The 16,999-nt window shown below is 35.3% G+C and overlaps 1 protein-coding gene across 2 annotated transcripts in view; it reads right to left on the bottom strand.

Moving 5' to 3' along the window:
• Nucleotides 1–16,999, bottom strand: part of C2CD6 (C2 calcium dependent domain containing 6) — a 197,572-nt gene that overhangs the window by 112,154 nt on the left and 68,419 nt on the right. The window contains exons 12-13 of one of the 2 annotated variants that reach the window (XM_023218931.3): nt 12,319–12,362; nt 10,905–11,204 (exon numbers count right to left, since the gene is read on the bottom strand). The exons of the other annotated variant lie outside the window; for it this stretch is intronic. Of the exons in view, the coding sequence (XP_023074699.2) occupies nt 10,905–11,204; nt 12,319–12,362 (344 nt within the window). The remainder of the gene's footprint in view (nt 1–10,904; nt 11,205–12,318; nt 12,363–16,999) is intronic. 2 annotated transcript variants of the gene reach the window in all.

Genomic DNA, 16,999 nt, shown 5'->3' on the forward strand with positions numbered 1-16,999 from the left:
CTAGATGTACCATATGACCCAGCCATCCCACTACTGGGTATATACCCAAAGGATTATAAATTATGCTACTACAAAGACACATGCACATGTATGTTTATTGCGGCACCATTCACAATAGCAAAGACTTGGAATCAACCCAAATGTCCATCTGTGACAGACTGGATTAAGAAAATGTGGCACATATACACCATGGAATACTATGCAGCCATAAAAAAGGATGAGTTTGCGTCCTTTGTAGGGACATGGATGCAGCTGGAAACCATCATTCTTAGCAAACTATCACAAGAAGAGAAAACCAAACACCGCATGTTCTCACTCATAGGTGGGAACTGAACAATGAGATCACTCGGACTCGGGAAGGGGAACATCACACACTGGGGCCTATCAGGGGGAGGGGGAGGGGGGAGGGATTGCATTGGGGAGTTATACATGATATAAATGATGAATTGATGGGTGCTGACGAGTTGATGGGTGCAGCACACCAACATGGCACAAGTATACATATGTAACAAACCTGCACGTTATGCACATGTACCCTAGAACTTAAAGTATAATAAAAAATAAAATAATAAAAAAAATTAAGAAAAATGAACAAAATATCTGAGAAATATAGGGTTATGTAAAGAAACCAGCCCTACAACTCATTGGTATCCCTTAAGAAAGGGACAGAGAACAAGCAGCTTGGAAAATATATTTCAGGATATTGTCCAAAAAATATATAGTCCCCATCCCCAAGATATAAAGTTATCCCCATCCCCAAGACATATAGATGACCATCCCCAAAACATATAGTCATCAGATTCTCCAAGGTCAATGCAAAATAAAAAATATTAAAGATAGATAGAGAAAAAAGGGCAGGTCATCTACAAATGAAACCCCATCAGGCTCACAAGAGATCTTTCAGCAGAAACTCTATATGCCAGAAGAGATTAGGGGCCTATATTCAGCATCCTTAAAGAAAAGAAATTCCAACCAAGAATTGTATATTCAGCCAAACTAAGCTTCATAAGCTAAGAGGAAATAAGATCATTTTCAGACAAGCAAATGCTAAGGGAATTCTTTACCATCAGAACTGCCTCACAAGAAGTCAGCAAGGGAGTGCTAAATATGGGAGAAAAAAGACTCACTCATCACCAAAAAAACCACATTTAAGTACATAGCCCACTGACACTATAAAAGAACTACACAATCAAGTCTACATAACAAGCAGCTAACGACATGATGAGAGGATCAAATCCACATAAATCAATATTAACCTTGAATGTAAATGTAATGTGCCTCCACTTAAAAGGCAGAGTGGCAAGCTGGACAAAGAAGCAAGACCCAACTGTATGGTGTCCTTAAAAGACCCATCTCATATGCAATGACACCCACAGGCTCAAAGTAAAGGGATGGAGAATGATCTATCAAGCAAACAAAACAAAAGAGAACAGCAGTTGCTATTCTTATTTCAGACAAAACAGACTTTAAGCCAACAACGATAAAAAAAAGACAAAGTAAGACATTACATAAGGTCAAGGGTTCACTTCCACGAGAAGATTTAACTATCCTAAATATATATGAACCCAACACTGGTGCACCCAGATTCATAAAACAAGTTCTTAGAGACCTACAAGGAGACTCAGATAACCATGCAAAAATAGTGGGAGACTTTGACACCCTACTGAGAATATTAGCTCATCGAGGCAGAAAACTAACAAAGATGTTCGGGACCTAATCTTGACATTTGACCAAATGGACCTAACGGACATCTACAGAACTCTCCACCCCAGAATAACAGAATATACATTTTTCTCATGTGTACATGGCACATACTCTAAAATTGACCACACGACCAGAAATAAAACAACTCTCAGTAAATTTTTAAAAAATCATACCAACCATGCTCTGGGACCATAGCACAACAAAAATACGAATCAATACTAAGAAAATTGCTCAAAGCCATATAATCACATGGAAATTAGACACCCAATTCTGAATGACTTTGGGGTAAATAATGAAAGTAAGGCAGAAATCAAGAAATTCTTTGAAATTAATGAGAACAAGGAAACAACATACCAAAATCTCTGAGACCCAGCAAAAGCAGTAAGAGGAAAGTCTGTAGCACTAAATGCCCACATCAAAAGTTAGAAAGGTCTTAAATTAACAACCTAATGTCATACCTAGAGGAAGCAGAAAAATAAGAGGAAATCAACAACAAAGCCAGCAGAAGAAAAGACATAACCAAAATCAGAGCTAAACTGAACAAAATGGAGATGTGAAAACTGATACAAAAGATCAATGAAACCAAAAGTTGGTTCTTTGAAAATATAAATAAGATTGATAGGCTGCTAGCTAGACTCATCAAGAAAAAGAGAGAGAAGATCCATATAAACACAATCAGAAATGACAAAGGGAACATTACCGTCAACTCCACAGAAATACAAAAAAAACCTTCAGAGACTATTTAAAACACCTCTATACATACTAGCTAGAAAACCCAGAAAAAATGGATAAATTCCTGGATACATACAACCTGCCAAGACCTAACCAGGAGGAAACTGAAACCCTGAACAGACCATTAATGTGTACCAAAATTGAATCAGTAATAAAAAAGCAAAAGCCCAGGACAAGATAATTAACAGCTGAATTCTACCAGATATATAAAGAAGTTGTACCAATTCCTACTGAAACTATTCCAAAAAATTAAGAAGGAGATATTTTTATTTAACTCATTCTACGAGGCCAGCATCATTCTGATAACAAAACCTAACAGACACAACAACAACAAATTTCAGGTCAATATCCCTGATGAACCATTAAAAAGTGGGCAGACACTTATCAAAAGACATATACACCACCAATAAACATATGAAAATATGCTCAACATTACTCATCATCAGAGAGAAATGCAAATCAAAACCACAATGAGTTAACAACTCACACCATTCACAATGTCTATTATTAAAAAGTCAAAAAACAATAGATGCTGGTGAGGCTGTGGAGAAAAGGGAACACTTATATACTGTTGATATAAATGTAAATTACTTCAGCCACTGTGAAAAGCTGTTTGGAGATTTCTCAAAGAACTTGAAACAGAACTACCACTTGACCCAGAAATCCCATTACTGGGTATATACCCAACGAATATAATATTCTACCAAAAAGACACATTCATTTATATGTTCATCACAGCACTATTCACAATAGGAAAGACATGGAATCAACCTAGACTCCCATCAGTGGTAGACTGGATAAGGCAAATGTGGTATGTATATTCCACGGAATCTGATGTAACTATAAAAAAAATGAAATCATGTCATTTGCAGAAACATGAATGCAGCTCAAGACCATTATCCTAAGGGAATTAATGCAGAAATAGAAAATGAAATACCACACGTTCTCACTTATAAGTGGGAGCTAAACATTGAATACACCTGGACAGAAAGAAGGGAATAGATACCAGGGCCTACTTGAGCGTGGAGGGTGGAAGGAGGGTGAGTATCGAAAAACTACCTATGGGATACGATATATGCTACCTGGGTGATAAAATAATTTGTGCACTAAGCTCCAGAGACATGAAATTTACCCATGTAACAAGCCTGCAGAAGTAACTCCTGAACCTAAAATAAAAGTTGGCAGGAAAAAACAACAAAAATTAGTAGTTTCTATAAACAATGAGCTAGCTAAAAAAGAAATCAAGAAGGCAATCCCATTTACCATAGCTATACTAAAAATAAAATACCTAGGAATAAATTTAACCAAGGAGGTAAAAGACTTCTACAAGGAAAACTATGAAACACTGAGGAAAGAAAGAAGATGCAAGCAAATGAAAAGATGGCCCATGTTCATGAATTGTAAGAATTAATATTTTTAAAACATCCATACTACCCAATGCAGTCTACAGATTCAAACCAATTCCCACTAAAACTCCAATGTCATTTTTCACAGAAATAGAAAAAACAATCCTAAAATCCATATGGAACCATAAAAGACCCCAAACAGCCAAGCAATCTCGAGCAAAATGAACAAAGCTAGATGCATCAAACTCCCTGGTTTCAAATTATGTTATAAAGCTATTGTAATCAAAACAGCATGGCACTGGCACAAAGACACATAAACCAATGGAACAGGCAGACAGCCCAGTAATAAACCCAAGTATTTAGTATTTATAATTAGTTAATATTTGACAAAAATGCCAAAAACACAATAGGGAAAAAACAGACTCTTTAATAAATGGTGTTGAGAAAAATACATATGGCTCAGAAGATGAAATTGGACACTTATCTCACACCATACACAAAAATCATCTCAAAATGTATAAAAGACTTAAATGTAAGATGTGGAAATGGGGAATTGTAAAGTTAATGGAAGAAAACATAAGGGAAAATCTCCACAATACTGGTCTATGCAATGATTTATTGGATAGGACTCCAAAAATGCAGGCATCAAAAGCAAAAATAGACAAATGGAGTTGCATCAAATTAAAAGTTTCTGTACAGAAAAGGAAAAAATGAACAGAGTGAAGAGACAAAACATGAACTGGAAGAAAATATCTGCAAACCATACAGCTGACAAGGGGCGAATATTCAAAATATATAAGGTACACAAACAACTCAAAAGCAAGAAAACAACCTAATTTTAAAATGAGCAAGGGATCTGAACAGACATTGCTCAAAGGAAGAAATATGAAAGGCCAATAGATAGATTAAAAACACTCAATATCTCTGATCATCAGAGAAATGCAAATTTAAACTACAATATGATATCATTTCATGCCTGTTACAAGAGCTATTATCAAAAAGAAGAATGATAAGCATTGGCAAGGATATGGAGAAAAGGGAACCCCTGTACACTATTTGTGGGAATATAAATTAGTACAGCCATTTTAGAAAGTAGTATGGAGGTTCCCAATAAAACTAACAATAGAATTACCATATGGTACAGCAATACTACTTCTGGGTGTATATCCAAAGGATTTGAAATTGGTGTATCAAAGAGATATCTGCATCCCCATGTTTACTCTTGTGAAAGCAACTTAAGTGTCTATCAACAGATCAATGGATAAAGAAATGTGTACACAGTGGAATACTACACAGCCTTAAAAAAGAAGAAAATTCTGTCATTTGTGATAATATGGATAAAACTGGAAGACATCATGCAAAATGAAATAAGTCAGACACAGAAAGACAAATACTGCATTATCTCACTTATGTGTGAAATCTTAAAAAGTTGATCTCATAGAAACAGAGAAGGTGGGTACCAGAGGCTGGGTGAATGGGAAGAAAAGAGGTGAGAAAAAGAAAGATGTTGTTCAAAGAGGTATGAAGTTTCACTTAGAATGCAGAAATAAGTTCTAGTAATCTATTCCACTGCATGGTGACCACAGTTAATAATAATGTATATTTCCAAGTTGCTAAAATACATTTTTAAAGTTCTCACTACAAACAATGATAAATTGGTGAGGAAATAGATATGTTAATTATATGGATCAACTCTATAATATATACATAGATTATAAGATCACATTGTATCTAATAAATATACACAATTATTTGTCAATTAAATTTTTTATGAAAAAATGAAATTTAAAATTAAAAATAAAATTTAAAAGGCTGTGGATAAAATAATTGCAAGGTGCATTTCACATGCATGGTTTTGGTTGATTCAAAGTACAGAATTAGCAAGGACAATGTTTTGGGGAGATTATGGCATATTTCCCAACAGTACCATCAATCATTAGTAAGGGATTTAAATTTAATGAATGGAATTCATGGCTTAAAGAGGGCAGTTATATAAAATGGATGAATAGGAGATACGAGGTTAATGATGTCACATATATCACTCTCTGCCTTCCTTAACCCTAATCTTCTGCAGACCCTACAGGCTTTTAAACTCAAAGACTCATACATTATTAGAGCTCTTACCACTTGTCCTTTGTGGAAATAATCTTGTAGCCTTATGCCTGACATTTAGTGTCAGAGCTAGATGGTTCATCCACCTTAAGAGTATTAAAATCATTGCATTTCCTATGACTATGTGATTGACTTAACTACATACAGTGAGGCCCAGGAGTTATAATATAATATATTCAGAGTTTCCACAGCAAATGCCTCAAGACCCTGTAGTTTTTTAAACTAAACTAATTCAACAGATGTTTACTACGGCCTAACATGGACTCATCACTATTAGTAGTGAGTTCTAAGTAGTTAAGAGCTCTAATTATGTATGTATTGAGTTTAAAATACTCATTATTATTACTAGATAGTAAGATACAGTGGTAAATAAGACTAAATGTCAGTACTATCTGTAATTTAAAGTCAAATGGGAGTAACAGACAATAAATGAATAAAGAAACATAATATGATACCAGGAAATGATATATGAAGAAAGAATACTAGGAATGGAGGAGGGTGGATGGGTAAATAATTACTTTACATAGAGTGGTCAGAGGAGCCCCCCAACCCGTCCTCCATTAAGGAGGGAACATCTGAGCAGAGTCCTAAATGCTGCGAATGAATGAACCCTGAGAAGATCTGTGGGGGAGAGCATTCCCCTGACGGAGAAGAATATTAGAAAGACCTTGAGGCTGGAATAAGTTTGGTTTGTTCAAGGAATAGTAAGAAGACTAATGTGGCTGAAGCAGAGTGAACAAAGGGAAACATGCTAACACATGAGGACAGAAACATTAAGTGGGGGCATTATAGATGATGGTGAGAAGTTTGGACTTTATTCCAGGCATGAAAACAGGCCATTGAAGAATACTGATCAGAGGAGTGACATGATTTAGATTACATCTTTACAAGATCGGTCTTGCTGCTATTAGAAGAACAAACTAGACAGAGGCAAAATTGGAAGCAGGAAAACTCAGGTTTTATAGCAGACAGAAGAGATGAAAGTAGCTTGGTCTAAGTCAAGGTGATAGCAATGACAGTGATGGATTTCAGATACATTTTGAATACAGAATTAATAAGACTTGATGGTGGACTGGATATAAGAGATGAAAGAAACCACAATATCAAGGTTGACTCCTACAGTATTGGTCTTAATAGTTTAGAGGTGCCATTTATAAGAATATAAACTCCACAAGAACATTTATTTTTGTATTTTTTGAACATAAGCTCCACAGGAACATTTATTTTTGTCTTTTATGTTCAACAACACATTTCATTGACCTAGAAATAATGCCTGGAATGTTTATATGCTGAAAAGATTAAATGAATAGGGAACATTAAGAGGAGGGAATCTAAGTTAGTGGAGGTGAAATTAAGAATTCAGTCTTCATCATGTTAAGTTTGACATTTCTATAAGATATCTAAGTGAAGTAAGTTTTTACATATACACTCCGGGAGTTCATGGAAGAGCCCCAAGATGTGGGAGTTATTCATTTACAAATTATATTTAAAGTTACAGGGCTGAATGAATAACCTAGAAAGGTTAGAGAAAAAATAAAATACAAGGACTGGGTGTGAGACAATCTTACATTTAGAAATTGGAAGAGGAGACCTCCCCAGCAAAGAGTAGCCAATGAAGAAGGAAGAAAACTAGGAGAATGTAATATTACAAAAGGCCAGTGAAAAATATCAGTTTCAAGACAAAAAGGGTGGAACTATTTTGTCAAATGTGGCTAAGTAGTCACAGAGATGAGGACTGAGAACTGATAACCACATTTGGTAATACAGAAGTCACTGGGGACTCAGTTGTGGGTTCATAGGAATGTGTTTCAGGGTTAAGATGACAAGGGTATGGCTGTAAGACCTGTTAAGACCTCAAAAAGATTTAAGGTGGTGACTCATAGGCCTACTCAGCTAGGCAAAAATTATTTTAAGAATCTTAAGTAGCAACTTAGGCCTTCTTTGCCAGACAAGGGCACTTCTAAATTTCTTAAGGACATTTTGCCACAGCACCTGCCACAGCACCCTGACTCTCAGCCCAAGGAAATAGGGGTCTGACTTGAAGATATTTAGAAGTGTAACATTTGACTAATTTAGATCTTAATTTGATACACAGGAAGCCCACAAAATCTTTAAGAGAATAATAGCATCTTGGACTGAAAGGAACAGGGGTAGTTTAGAAAGAAAAGACACATATGTGAAATTTCAGTCTTCACTGAAAGCAAAAATGAAAAGACACATTTGAACTTTCAACTTCCCACACACAGAACATGGGCTGCAACTACAGACAAAAGTATTTCTTATGGAAAAAGGATTATTCAAAGGGTAAGGCTAAAATGTGAGGGCAAGGCCAAGAACTTCAGAATTACTATGGTCAACTGACTGATGTATGCCTCATGTTTTCCCTCCCTCTACCTTTATAACGGAAGTGTCTGTTCCAATTTTCCTGTTGTTGGCTTGTCATTGTATGTAGGGGACAGATAACTGGTCTCTCCAATTCATAGATTTTAAGTTTGAGAGGAGTCATACCTAAAGAGACTCACCCACATGAACCTTAGTTAGATAATAAAAGGTTAGATAATAAAATTTTGCAGTTCAAGCCTGAGCTTGATACAGTAATAGCATGACATTGAGGATCTTGGGAGTGAAGTGAGTATATTTTGCATGTGGGAGGAATATGACTTACTTGGAACTTAGTTAATCTCCAAATATGGTCCCCGATGTACAACCCCTCCCAAGATTCATGCCCTTCTGTAGTCCCCTCCCATACTGAATCAGGACTGAGCATGGGACTTGCTGTAATTGACAGAAGGTAGTGAGGGTGACCCTGTGCTCATCCCAAGCCTATGTCTTAAGAGGACCTGAAGTTTCTGTTTTTGCATTTTGGAAGCCTTGAGCTGCCACATAAAAAGCTCAGCAGCCTTGTTAGACAGATTATATAGAAAGACCACAAGAAGAAGCCCCATGGAGAGAGAGAAGGATAATTCCCAAGATTACATGGAAAGAGAGATCTATATATTATCTATCTATCTATCTAATCTGAGGTGTGTGTGTGTGTATATATATATACACACACACACACATATATATCTGAGACAGAAAGAAGGAAAAAGACACATCAAACCAGATGTTCTTGCATCCCAGCTGAGCCCAGCCTTAACAGCTATTCAAGGTGTCAGACATGTAAGTGAGTGATCATGAGTGTTCCAGATCAATCAAGCTCCAAGATAACTGTAAGTCCATCTAACATCCAACATTAAGTGGAGCAGAAGGACTGCCCAACAAGCAAGTCAACCCCCCAGTATCTTGAGAGATAATAAATTTTATTTTTCAATCCACTGGTTTTGGAGTGGTTTGTTATACAGCAATAAATAACTTACTTATCAAGTGAAAATTGAATATTTTGGAAGTCAGATTGAATGTAATACATAAATTAAAAGGTAAACTACAAACTATGTGCCTATACAAGTGGTTAATATCTTGAAAATAAAAAGAGCTCATTATAAAACCTAAAAACCCCCAAGTCTTCAAAAGAAAAAAATGGACAAAGGACATGATCTGTCTACTCATAGCAGGGAAAACCAAAATGACTAATGAGCAAGAAAAAGTGTTAATCATTATTTAAAAGACCATTAATACTCAAATACTGTTGGTAAGAATGTAAAGTGGTACAGTCTTTCTGGAGAGCAATTTGTTAGCATGCCATTTCTGTAAATACATTAGGAGATAATCACAGATCCACAGATCCAAATAAATAAGCAACAGAATGTTAATTTCAAACTTAATGTCCAACAATATGAAAACTGTTTAAAAACTTACAGAATATTAATATTTGAGGATATTCTACATCTTGCAAATTTTTAAGAAAATTCAAGTGGCATGCATGTAAAGTCAAAAAATAAAAATTATATGTCTATTTTGATTCAAGCTTTTAAAATTCATAAAAGATATATGTATATATGCATAAGAAAGACTAAAAGAAAATAAAATTGTTAAATGTAGCAGAATTATAACTGCTTTTATTTTCTCTTTTACATTTCTCTTCATTTTCTAAATTTTCTGTGACTGTGCATTACTTTCAGAACATTTAGAAAAACCAAGAATGCTATTTTTAAGTTGTATTAATTAAGCTATTGACACAGGTAATTGAGAATAATTCCCAGTTAAAATTATACCTTTTGAAATTTGGGAGAGAATTTAGAAATGACCTAGTCTGATCTACCATTCAAATAATGAGAAAAACAGATCTAGAGACTTAGATGCCCAAGCTAGTTTTAGAAGCATAATCTTACTTAGAACTCAAATTCTTTATCTTTTGACCTATATTTATTTTTATATCATTTGATGAACTACCTGTAATAGTGAATTCCAATAAGATATAAAGATGTAAGTAGAATGGCGGTCATTTTGAGAAAGTCTAGAATTTGATGTACCTTTAAAGTCACACTCTTACTCTTATTTTTAACTATAAAATTATTTGTAATAAGGAGAACATATGCTATTTCCTATAATATAATAGTTTTATTAAGAATTGCCACTGAAAGAACTTCCAGGCTTTTAAATTTCCTTTGAATTTACATTTTGTTATTGTTGTTACACTCTCAGCTGAATTACCAGCCCATGAGATTAATTTGTATTACTGGCATCTCAAATCACTTTGCTTTTCTTGAAAGTCTTTTATCCATATTTCTTGATTGATATAAGTAAAGTAGGAATATTTAATATACTTAGACACATTTCCACTTGGAGACATTTGAATGCATTTTCAATTTATTCATATTTAATTTTTTAAAATAGATTATTTTGTGTCCCTAGTCTTATACTTCTAATATAAGGGCAGACACCTTGAGCTCAAGGCCTTCTTTTGGGTCTTGGCTTTGGAAGCTACCTTTTAATTTTTAATCTGGTGGAAACTAAGCCTGTGTTCTTCCTTTCAGCTAAGTTAAGACTGTTGTTTTGCCAGCTAATTTCTGTTGGAGATGAAACTAAGTTCCTTCTCTTTGGATTTATACAGATACTCCTCAAATTTACCTCTGATAGAGATGAGTCTGCTTTTAAAATGCTTGGATAGTTATCTTTTAATTTTACTTCTGATGGAGAAAACACATTTTTCATTTTTCTGTCTGGCATGCTTTCTGATTGATGTTCACTTAAAGATGGTACTCTGCCTGCTTTTATTATTTCCTGGTTAGAAATAGTGCACAAGGAGTGCACTTCTGTGGGTGAAGGTGTTGATTCATCACTTTTAGAAGCATCAGCAGTTGAATTATCTTGGTCCAATTGGTTCAAAGTTGGTACAGTCAGGCCTTTCTCAGAATCATTATCCAGTAACTAGAAAATACAGCAATAAAACAAACTACCAATTAATCATTATTGACTGGAAAATTTTACAAATTAAGAAAATGACTCAAAATCAATTATATTCTTATCCTTTATCGTAACAAATTACCATTATTATTTATAAATTTTACATTCCTTAATAAACATGTGAAATTCTTTACTTGCCTGAAACCATGGACTGTAGAATACTATCCATAAAAATGATAAAGCAGTGGTTCTCATATATCCAAATCTATAAATCAGCAACATCTCAAAATAAAAAATCTGAGGGTCTGACATTCTACTATTATTATACTGCCACCAATATATCATGAAACAAAGGAAATTTTAATAGCAAAATGCACAAGGAATGATATCATAAATCACAACTATGTAAGAAAATAAAGAGAATATTAATAGCACCACAGTACAAAGAACAATATTGTAAAATAAAGGATGGCCTGTTAAACTAAATAAATTTAGCTTTATGAAAAATTCTCTGTATTATTTTCTTTTACTCTCCTTGAACTGGGGAAAATAGTGATACATACTGACTCTTCAACTGGCATTTGGGAGCCACTGACCCAGGAATGGAAATCATTAAATCCTATTTGTCAAGCAGTAAGTGAACATTTTACTCTTCATTGGTTTACATGGGGATCCACTGCTTTATGGAATGAATACCTTATGTAAATTTAGCTGAAAAGCAAATTATATTATGTAAACTCTATGTTTTGTTTATTTCTATTATAAACTATAGAATACTATTTCCTGTGCAAAGTTTACAATATGATAAAAGATTTTGGTGAGAAAGTGAAAACTGCAGTTAGGTCTATGGCACTTATTTCTAAGATCTTATGTAGAATTTCATGCTTTTTTCTTGTTTCTTCTTCATCTCTTCCTCAACACATTTTGTCCCCTATCTTCATATTTTTAAATGTTACTATTTTATGCAGAAGGCCCTTTCAAGAGTGTAACTATACAGATATTGCCATAATAGAAACCATAAAACAACTGAGTAACTTCTCGGATGCCTTTCTCTATCTATAAATATTTCTCCATTTATAAATATTGTATCCCTTTATAAAATAATGACTATTAAAAGTTCTCTTCCAATTTCCCTTACCTCATTTGGAGTAGTTTCAGCTTCCTCATTTACAAGAGGGGTATCTGCTTAAAAATTAATGGGGGTATTTTATTTTACATAAAAACAATAAACATATGTATGCACATTGATAAAATACTATTACATTTTTTTCTCACTAAAAACAAAGAGCAACTTAAATCAAAGCAGCTGTCCAAACATAAACACTACTTACTATAAACAAGCTGATGAATCTCTGGGAAGATGGGGGAGTGGTAAATGATAACATTTCAGATCCATAAATATAAGACACAAACACAGGTACATGCTATATTTTTTTAAAGTTGAGAGGAAATAAACTCCAGATGATAAGTGATGGGACCAGGATTGGAAGAAGAGACTAGAATAAGGGTGTATGAAATTAGACAAAATAGGACCATTCAAAGAAGGCTGGTTGAAATACTTGTAAAATTTTCCTAGAAATATAAGGAATACATATTTAGCATGTAAAAAGGGAAAACCTAAAAGGGACAAAAAGAAAATAAATAACTGAGGCAGAATTCTAGCAAAAAAATTTGCTATGGTCACAACTACATGACTTTGTTCAGCTCTTTTTTTTTTCTTTTCTTTTAATTGTGTTAAGAACAATTCACATGAGACCTATCCTCTTTACAAATTTTCTAGTGTAAAGCACAATAATGTTAACTATCAGCACAATGTTGTAAAGCAGATCTCTAGAACTTTATCATCTTGCAAAACTTAAACTTTATATTTGTTGAAAAGCAATTCCCTATTTGCCCCTCTCCCTAGCCTCAGGCAACCAGCATTCTACTCTGACTATTTCATATACCTCACATACGTGGCATCATGCAATATTTGTCTTTCTGTGACTGGCTTATTTCACTTAGTATAATGTCCTCAAGGTCCATCCACGTTGTCACATATGGCAGGATTTCCTTCTTTTTAAATGCTGAATGATATTCCATTGTATGTAGACAGGCATATCTCTTTTTATTGAACTTCTAAGATACTATGTTTTGTACAAATTGAAGGTCTGTGGCAACCTTGCATTGAGCAAGACTATTGGTGCCATGTTTCCAAAAGTATGTGTTCACTTTGTGTCTCTGCATCACATTTTGGTAATTAATCCTCAAAATATTTCAAACTTTTTCATTATTATAATATCTTTTATGGTACTCTATGACCAGTGATCTTTGATATTACTATTGTAATTGTTGAGGGGCACCACAAACCACACCCATCTAAGATAGCAAACTTTTAAAAAAAAATTTAACTTTTAAATTCAATTGTACATGTGCAGGTTTGTTACATAGGTAAACTTTTGTCATGGGGGTTTGTTGTACAGGTTATTTCATCCCCGGGTATTAAGCCTAGTGTCCATTAGTTATTTTTCCTGATCATCTGCCTCCTCCTACCCTCCACTCTCTGATAGGCCCTAGTGTGTGTTGTTCCCCTCCATGTGTCCATGTGCTCTCATCATTTAGCTCCCACTTATAAGTGAGACTATGTGGTATTTAGTTTTCTGTTCCTGCATTTGTTTGCTAAGGATAATGGTCTCCAGTTCCACCTATGCTCCTGGAAAGGACATGATCTCATTCTTTTTATGGCTGCATAGTATTCTATGGTGTATATGTATGACATTTTCTTTATCCAGTCTACCATTGATGGGCATTTAGCTTGATTCCATATCTTTGCTATTGTGAATGGTACTGCAATGAACATACCCAGGCATGTGTCCTTATAAAAGAATGATTTAGATTCCTTTGGGTATATACCCAGTCATGAGATTGCTGGGTCAAATGGCATTTCTGTCTCTAGGTCTCTGAGGAATCACCACACTGTCTTCCACAGTAGTTGAACTAATTTACACTCCCACCAACAGTGTATAAGCATTCCTTTTTCTCTGCAACCTTGCTGGCATCTGTTATTTTTTGACTTTTTAATAATAGCCATTCTGACTGGTGTGAGATGGTATCTCATTATGGTTTTGATTCGCATTTCTCTAGTGATCAGTGATGTTAAGCATTTTTTCATATACCTGTTGGCCACATGTGTGTCTTCTTTTGAAAAGTGTCTGTTCATGTCCTTTGCCCACTGTTTAACGAGGTTTTTTTTTTTTTTTTTTTTTTGTAAATTTGTTTAAGTTCCTTATAAATGCTGGATATTAGACTTTTGTAAGATGGCAAACTTAATTTATAAATGTTGTGTGTGTTCTAACTATGCCACTGACCAGCTGTTCCCCCATCTTTCTTCCTCTCCTTGGCCTCTCTATTCCCTGACACAGAACAATATTGAAAGTAAGCCATTAATAACCCCATAATGGATCTGAGTGTTCAAGTGAAAGAAGATTTGCACATCCCTCACTTCAAATCAAAAGCTAGAAATGATTAAGCTTACTGAGGAAGGCATGTTGAAAGCTGAGACAGTCCAAAAGCTAGGCCTCTTGCACCAAACAGCCCAGCTGTGAATGCAAAGGAAAAAATTCTTGAAGGAAACTAGAAGTGCTATTCCATACACAAATGATAAGAAAGCAAAACAGCTTATTGCAGATATGGAAACAATTTTAATGGTCTGGATAAAAGATTAAACCAGCCACAAACAGTCCCTTAAGCCAAAGCCTAATCCAAAGAAAGTCCCTAACTCTCTTCAATCCAGTGCAAGCTGAGAGAGGTGAAGTGGCTGCAGAAGAAAACCTTGAAGATAGCAAAGGTTAGTTCGTGAGGTTTAAGGAAAGACAGTATCTTTGTAACACAAAAGCGCAAGGTAAAGCAGCCAAGTGCTGATGTAGAAGCTGCAGCGAGTTACCCAGAAGATCTGGCTAAGATAACTGATGAAAGCGGCTACACTAAAAAGGTTTTTATTGTAGATGAAACAGCCTTATACTGGAAGAAGATGTCATCTAGGACTTTCATAGCTAGAGAGGAGAACTCAATGCCTGACTTCAATGCTTCAAAGGACAGGCCAACTCTCTTACAGGCTAATGCAGCTACTGACTTTAAATTGAAGCCAATGCTCATTTACCATTCTAAAAATCCTAGGGCCCTTAACATTTACGTCAAGTCTACTCTGCCTGTGTTCTATAAATGGAACAACAAAGCATGGATGACAGCAGACCTGTTTGCAGCATGGTTTACTGAATATTTTAAGCTCGCTGTTGAGACTTACTATTCAGAAAAAAAGATATCTTTCAAAATATTACTGCTCAGTGACAATGCACCTGGTCATCCAAGAGCTCTGATGGAAATGTCTGAGGACATTAATGTTGCTTTCATGCCTGCTAACACAGATCCATTCTGCAGCTCACAGATCAAGGAGTAATTTCAACTTCCAAGTCCTCTTATTTCAGAAATACATTTTATAAGGCTTTAGCTGCCTTACATAATTCCTCTGAGGGATCTTGGCAAAGTAAATAGAAAACCTTCTGCAAAGGATTCACCATTCTAGATGCCATTAAGAGCATTTGTGCTTCAGGAGAGGAGCTCAAAATATCAACAGGAATTTGGAAGAAGTTGATTACGACCCTCATGGATGACTTTAAGATGTTCAGTGAAACTTCAGTAGAGAAAGTAACTACGGATGTGATGAAAATAGCAAGAGAGCTATAATTAGAAGTGAAGCCTGAAGATGTGAGTAAATTGCTACAATCTCATTACAAAACTTAAATGGATGAGGAATTGCTTCTTATGGATGAGCAAAGAAAGTGGTTTCTTGAGATGGAATCTACTGCCGAAGATGCTGTGAACACTGCTAAAATGACAACAAAGGATTTAGCATTCTATATAAACTTAGTTGACAAAGCAGCAGCAGGGTTTAAGAGGACTGACTCCAATTTTGAAAGAAGTTCTACTGTGGGTAAAATGCTATCAAACAGCATCGCATACTACAGAGAAATCTTTCATGAAAGGAAGAGCCAACTGATGCAGCAAAATTCATTGTTGTCTTATTCTTTAAAATTGCCACAGCCACTCCAACCTTCAACAAATACCACCTTGATCAGTATATATATATATAATTTACAAGAAAACCCAAACAACCTCATATATGTGTATATATATGTGTGTGTATATATATGTGTATGTGTGTGTGTGTATATATATATGAGACAGAGTCTCATCTCACTGTGTTGCCCAGGCTGGAGTGCAGTGGTGTGATCTCAGCTGACTGCAACCTCCACCTCCCGGGTTCAAGAGATTCTCATGTCTCAGCAGCCTCCTAAGTAGCTGGGACAACAGGCGTGAGCCACTACACTGGGCTAATTTTTGCATTTTTAGTAGAGATAGGGTCTCACCATGTTGGCCAGGCTGGTCTTGAACTCCTGACCTCAGGTAATCTGCCCGCCTCTGTCTCCCAAAGTGCTGGGATTACAAGCTTGAGCCACAGCGCCTGGCCTCTCTATTTTTTGAGACAGGGTCTTGCTCTGCCACCCAGGCTGAAGTGTAGTGGCATGATCCTACCTGATGCACCCCACCCTTGAAGTCTTGGGTTCAAGCAATCCTCCTGCCTTGGCCTCCCAGAGTGCTGGTATTATATGCATGAGCCACTGTGCCCAGCCAGCAATTAAGTATTTTAAAATTAAGTCATGTATATTGATTTTTTACATAATGCTATTGCACACTTTATTTAATAAACAATAGTATAGTGTAAATGTAATGTTTATATGCCCTAGGAAACAACAACAAAAAAAAATCATATGATTTGCTTT

This window comes from Piliocolobus tephrosceles, chromosome 11 (genome assembly GCF_002776525.5).
Source record: "Piliocolobus tephrosceles isolate RC106 chromosome 11, ASM277652v3, whole genome shotgun sequence".
Lineage (NCBI taxonomy): Eukaryota > Metazoa > Chordata > Mammalia > Primates > Cercopithecidae > Piliocolobus > Piliocolobus tephrosceles.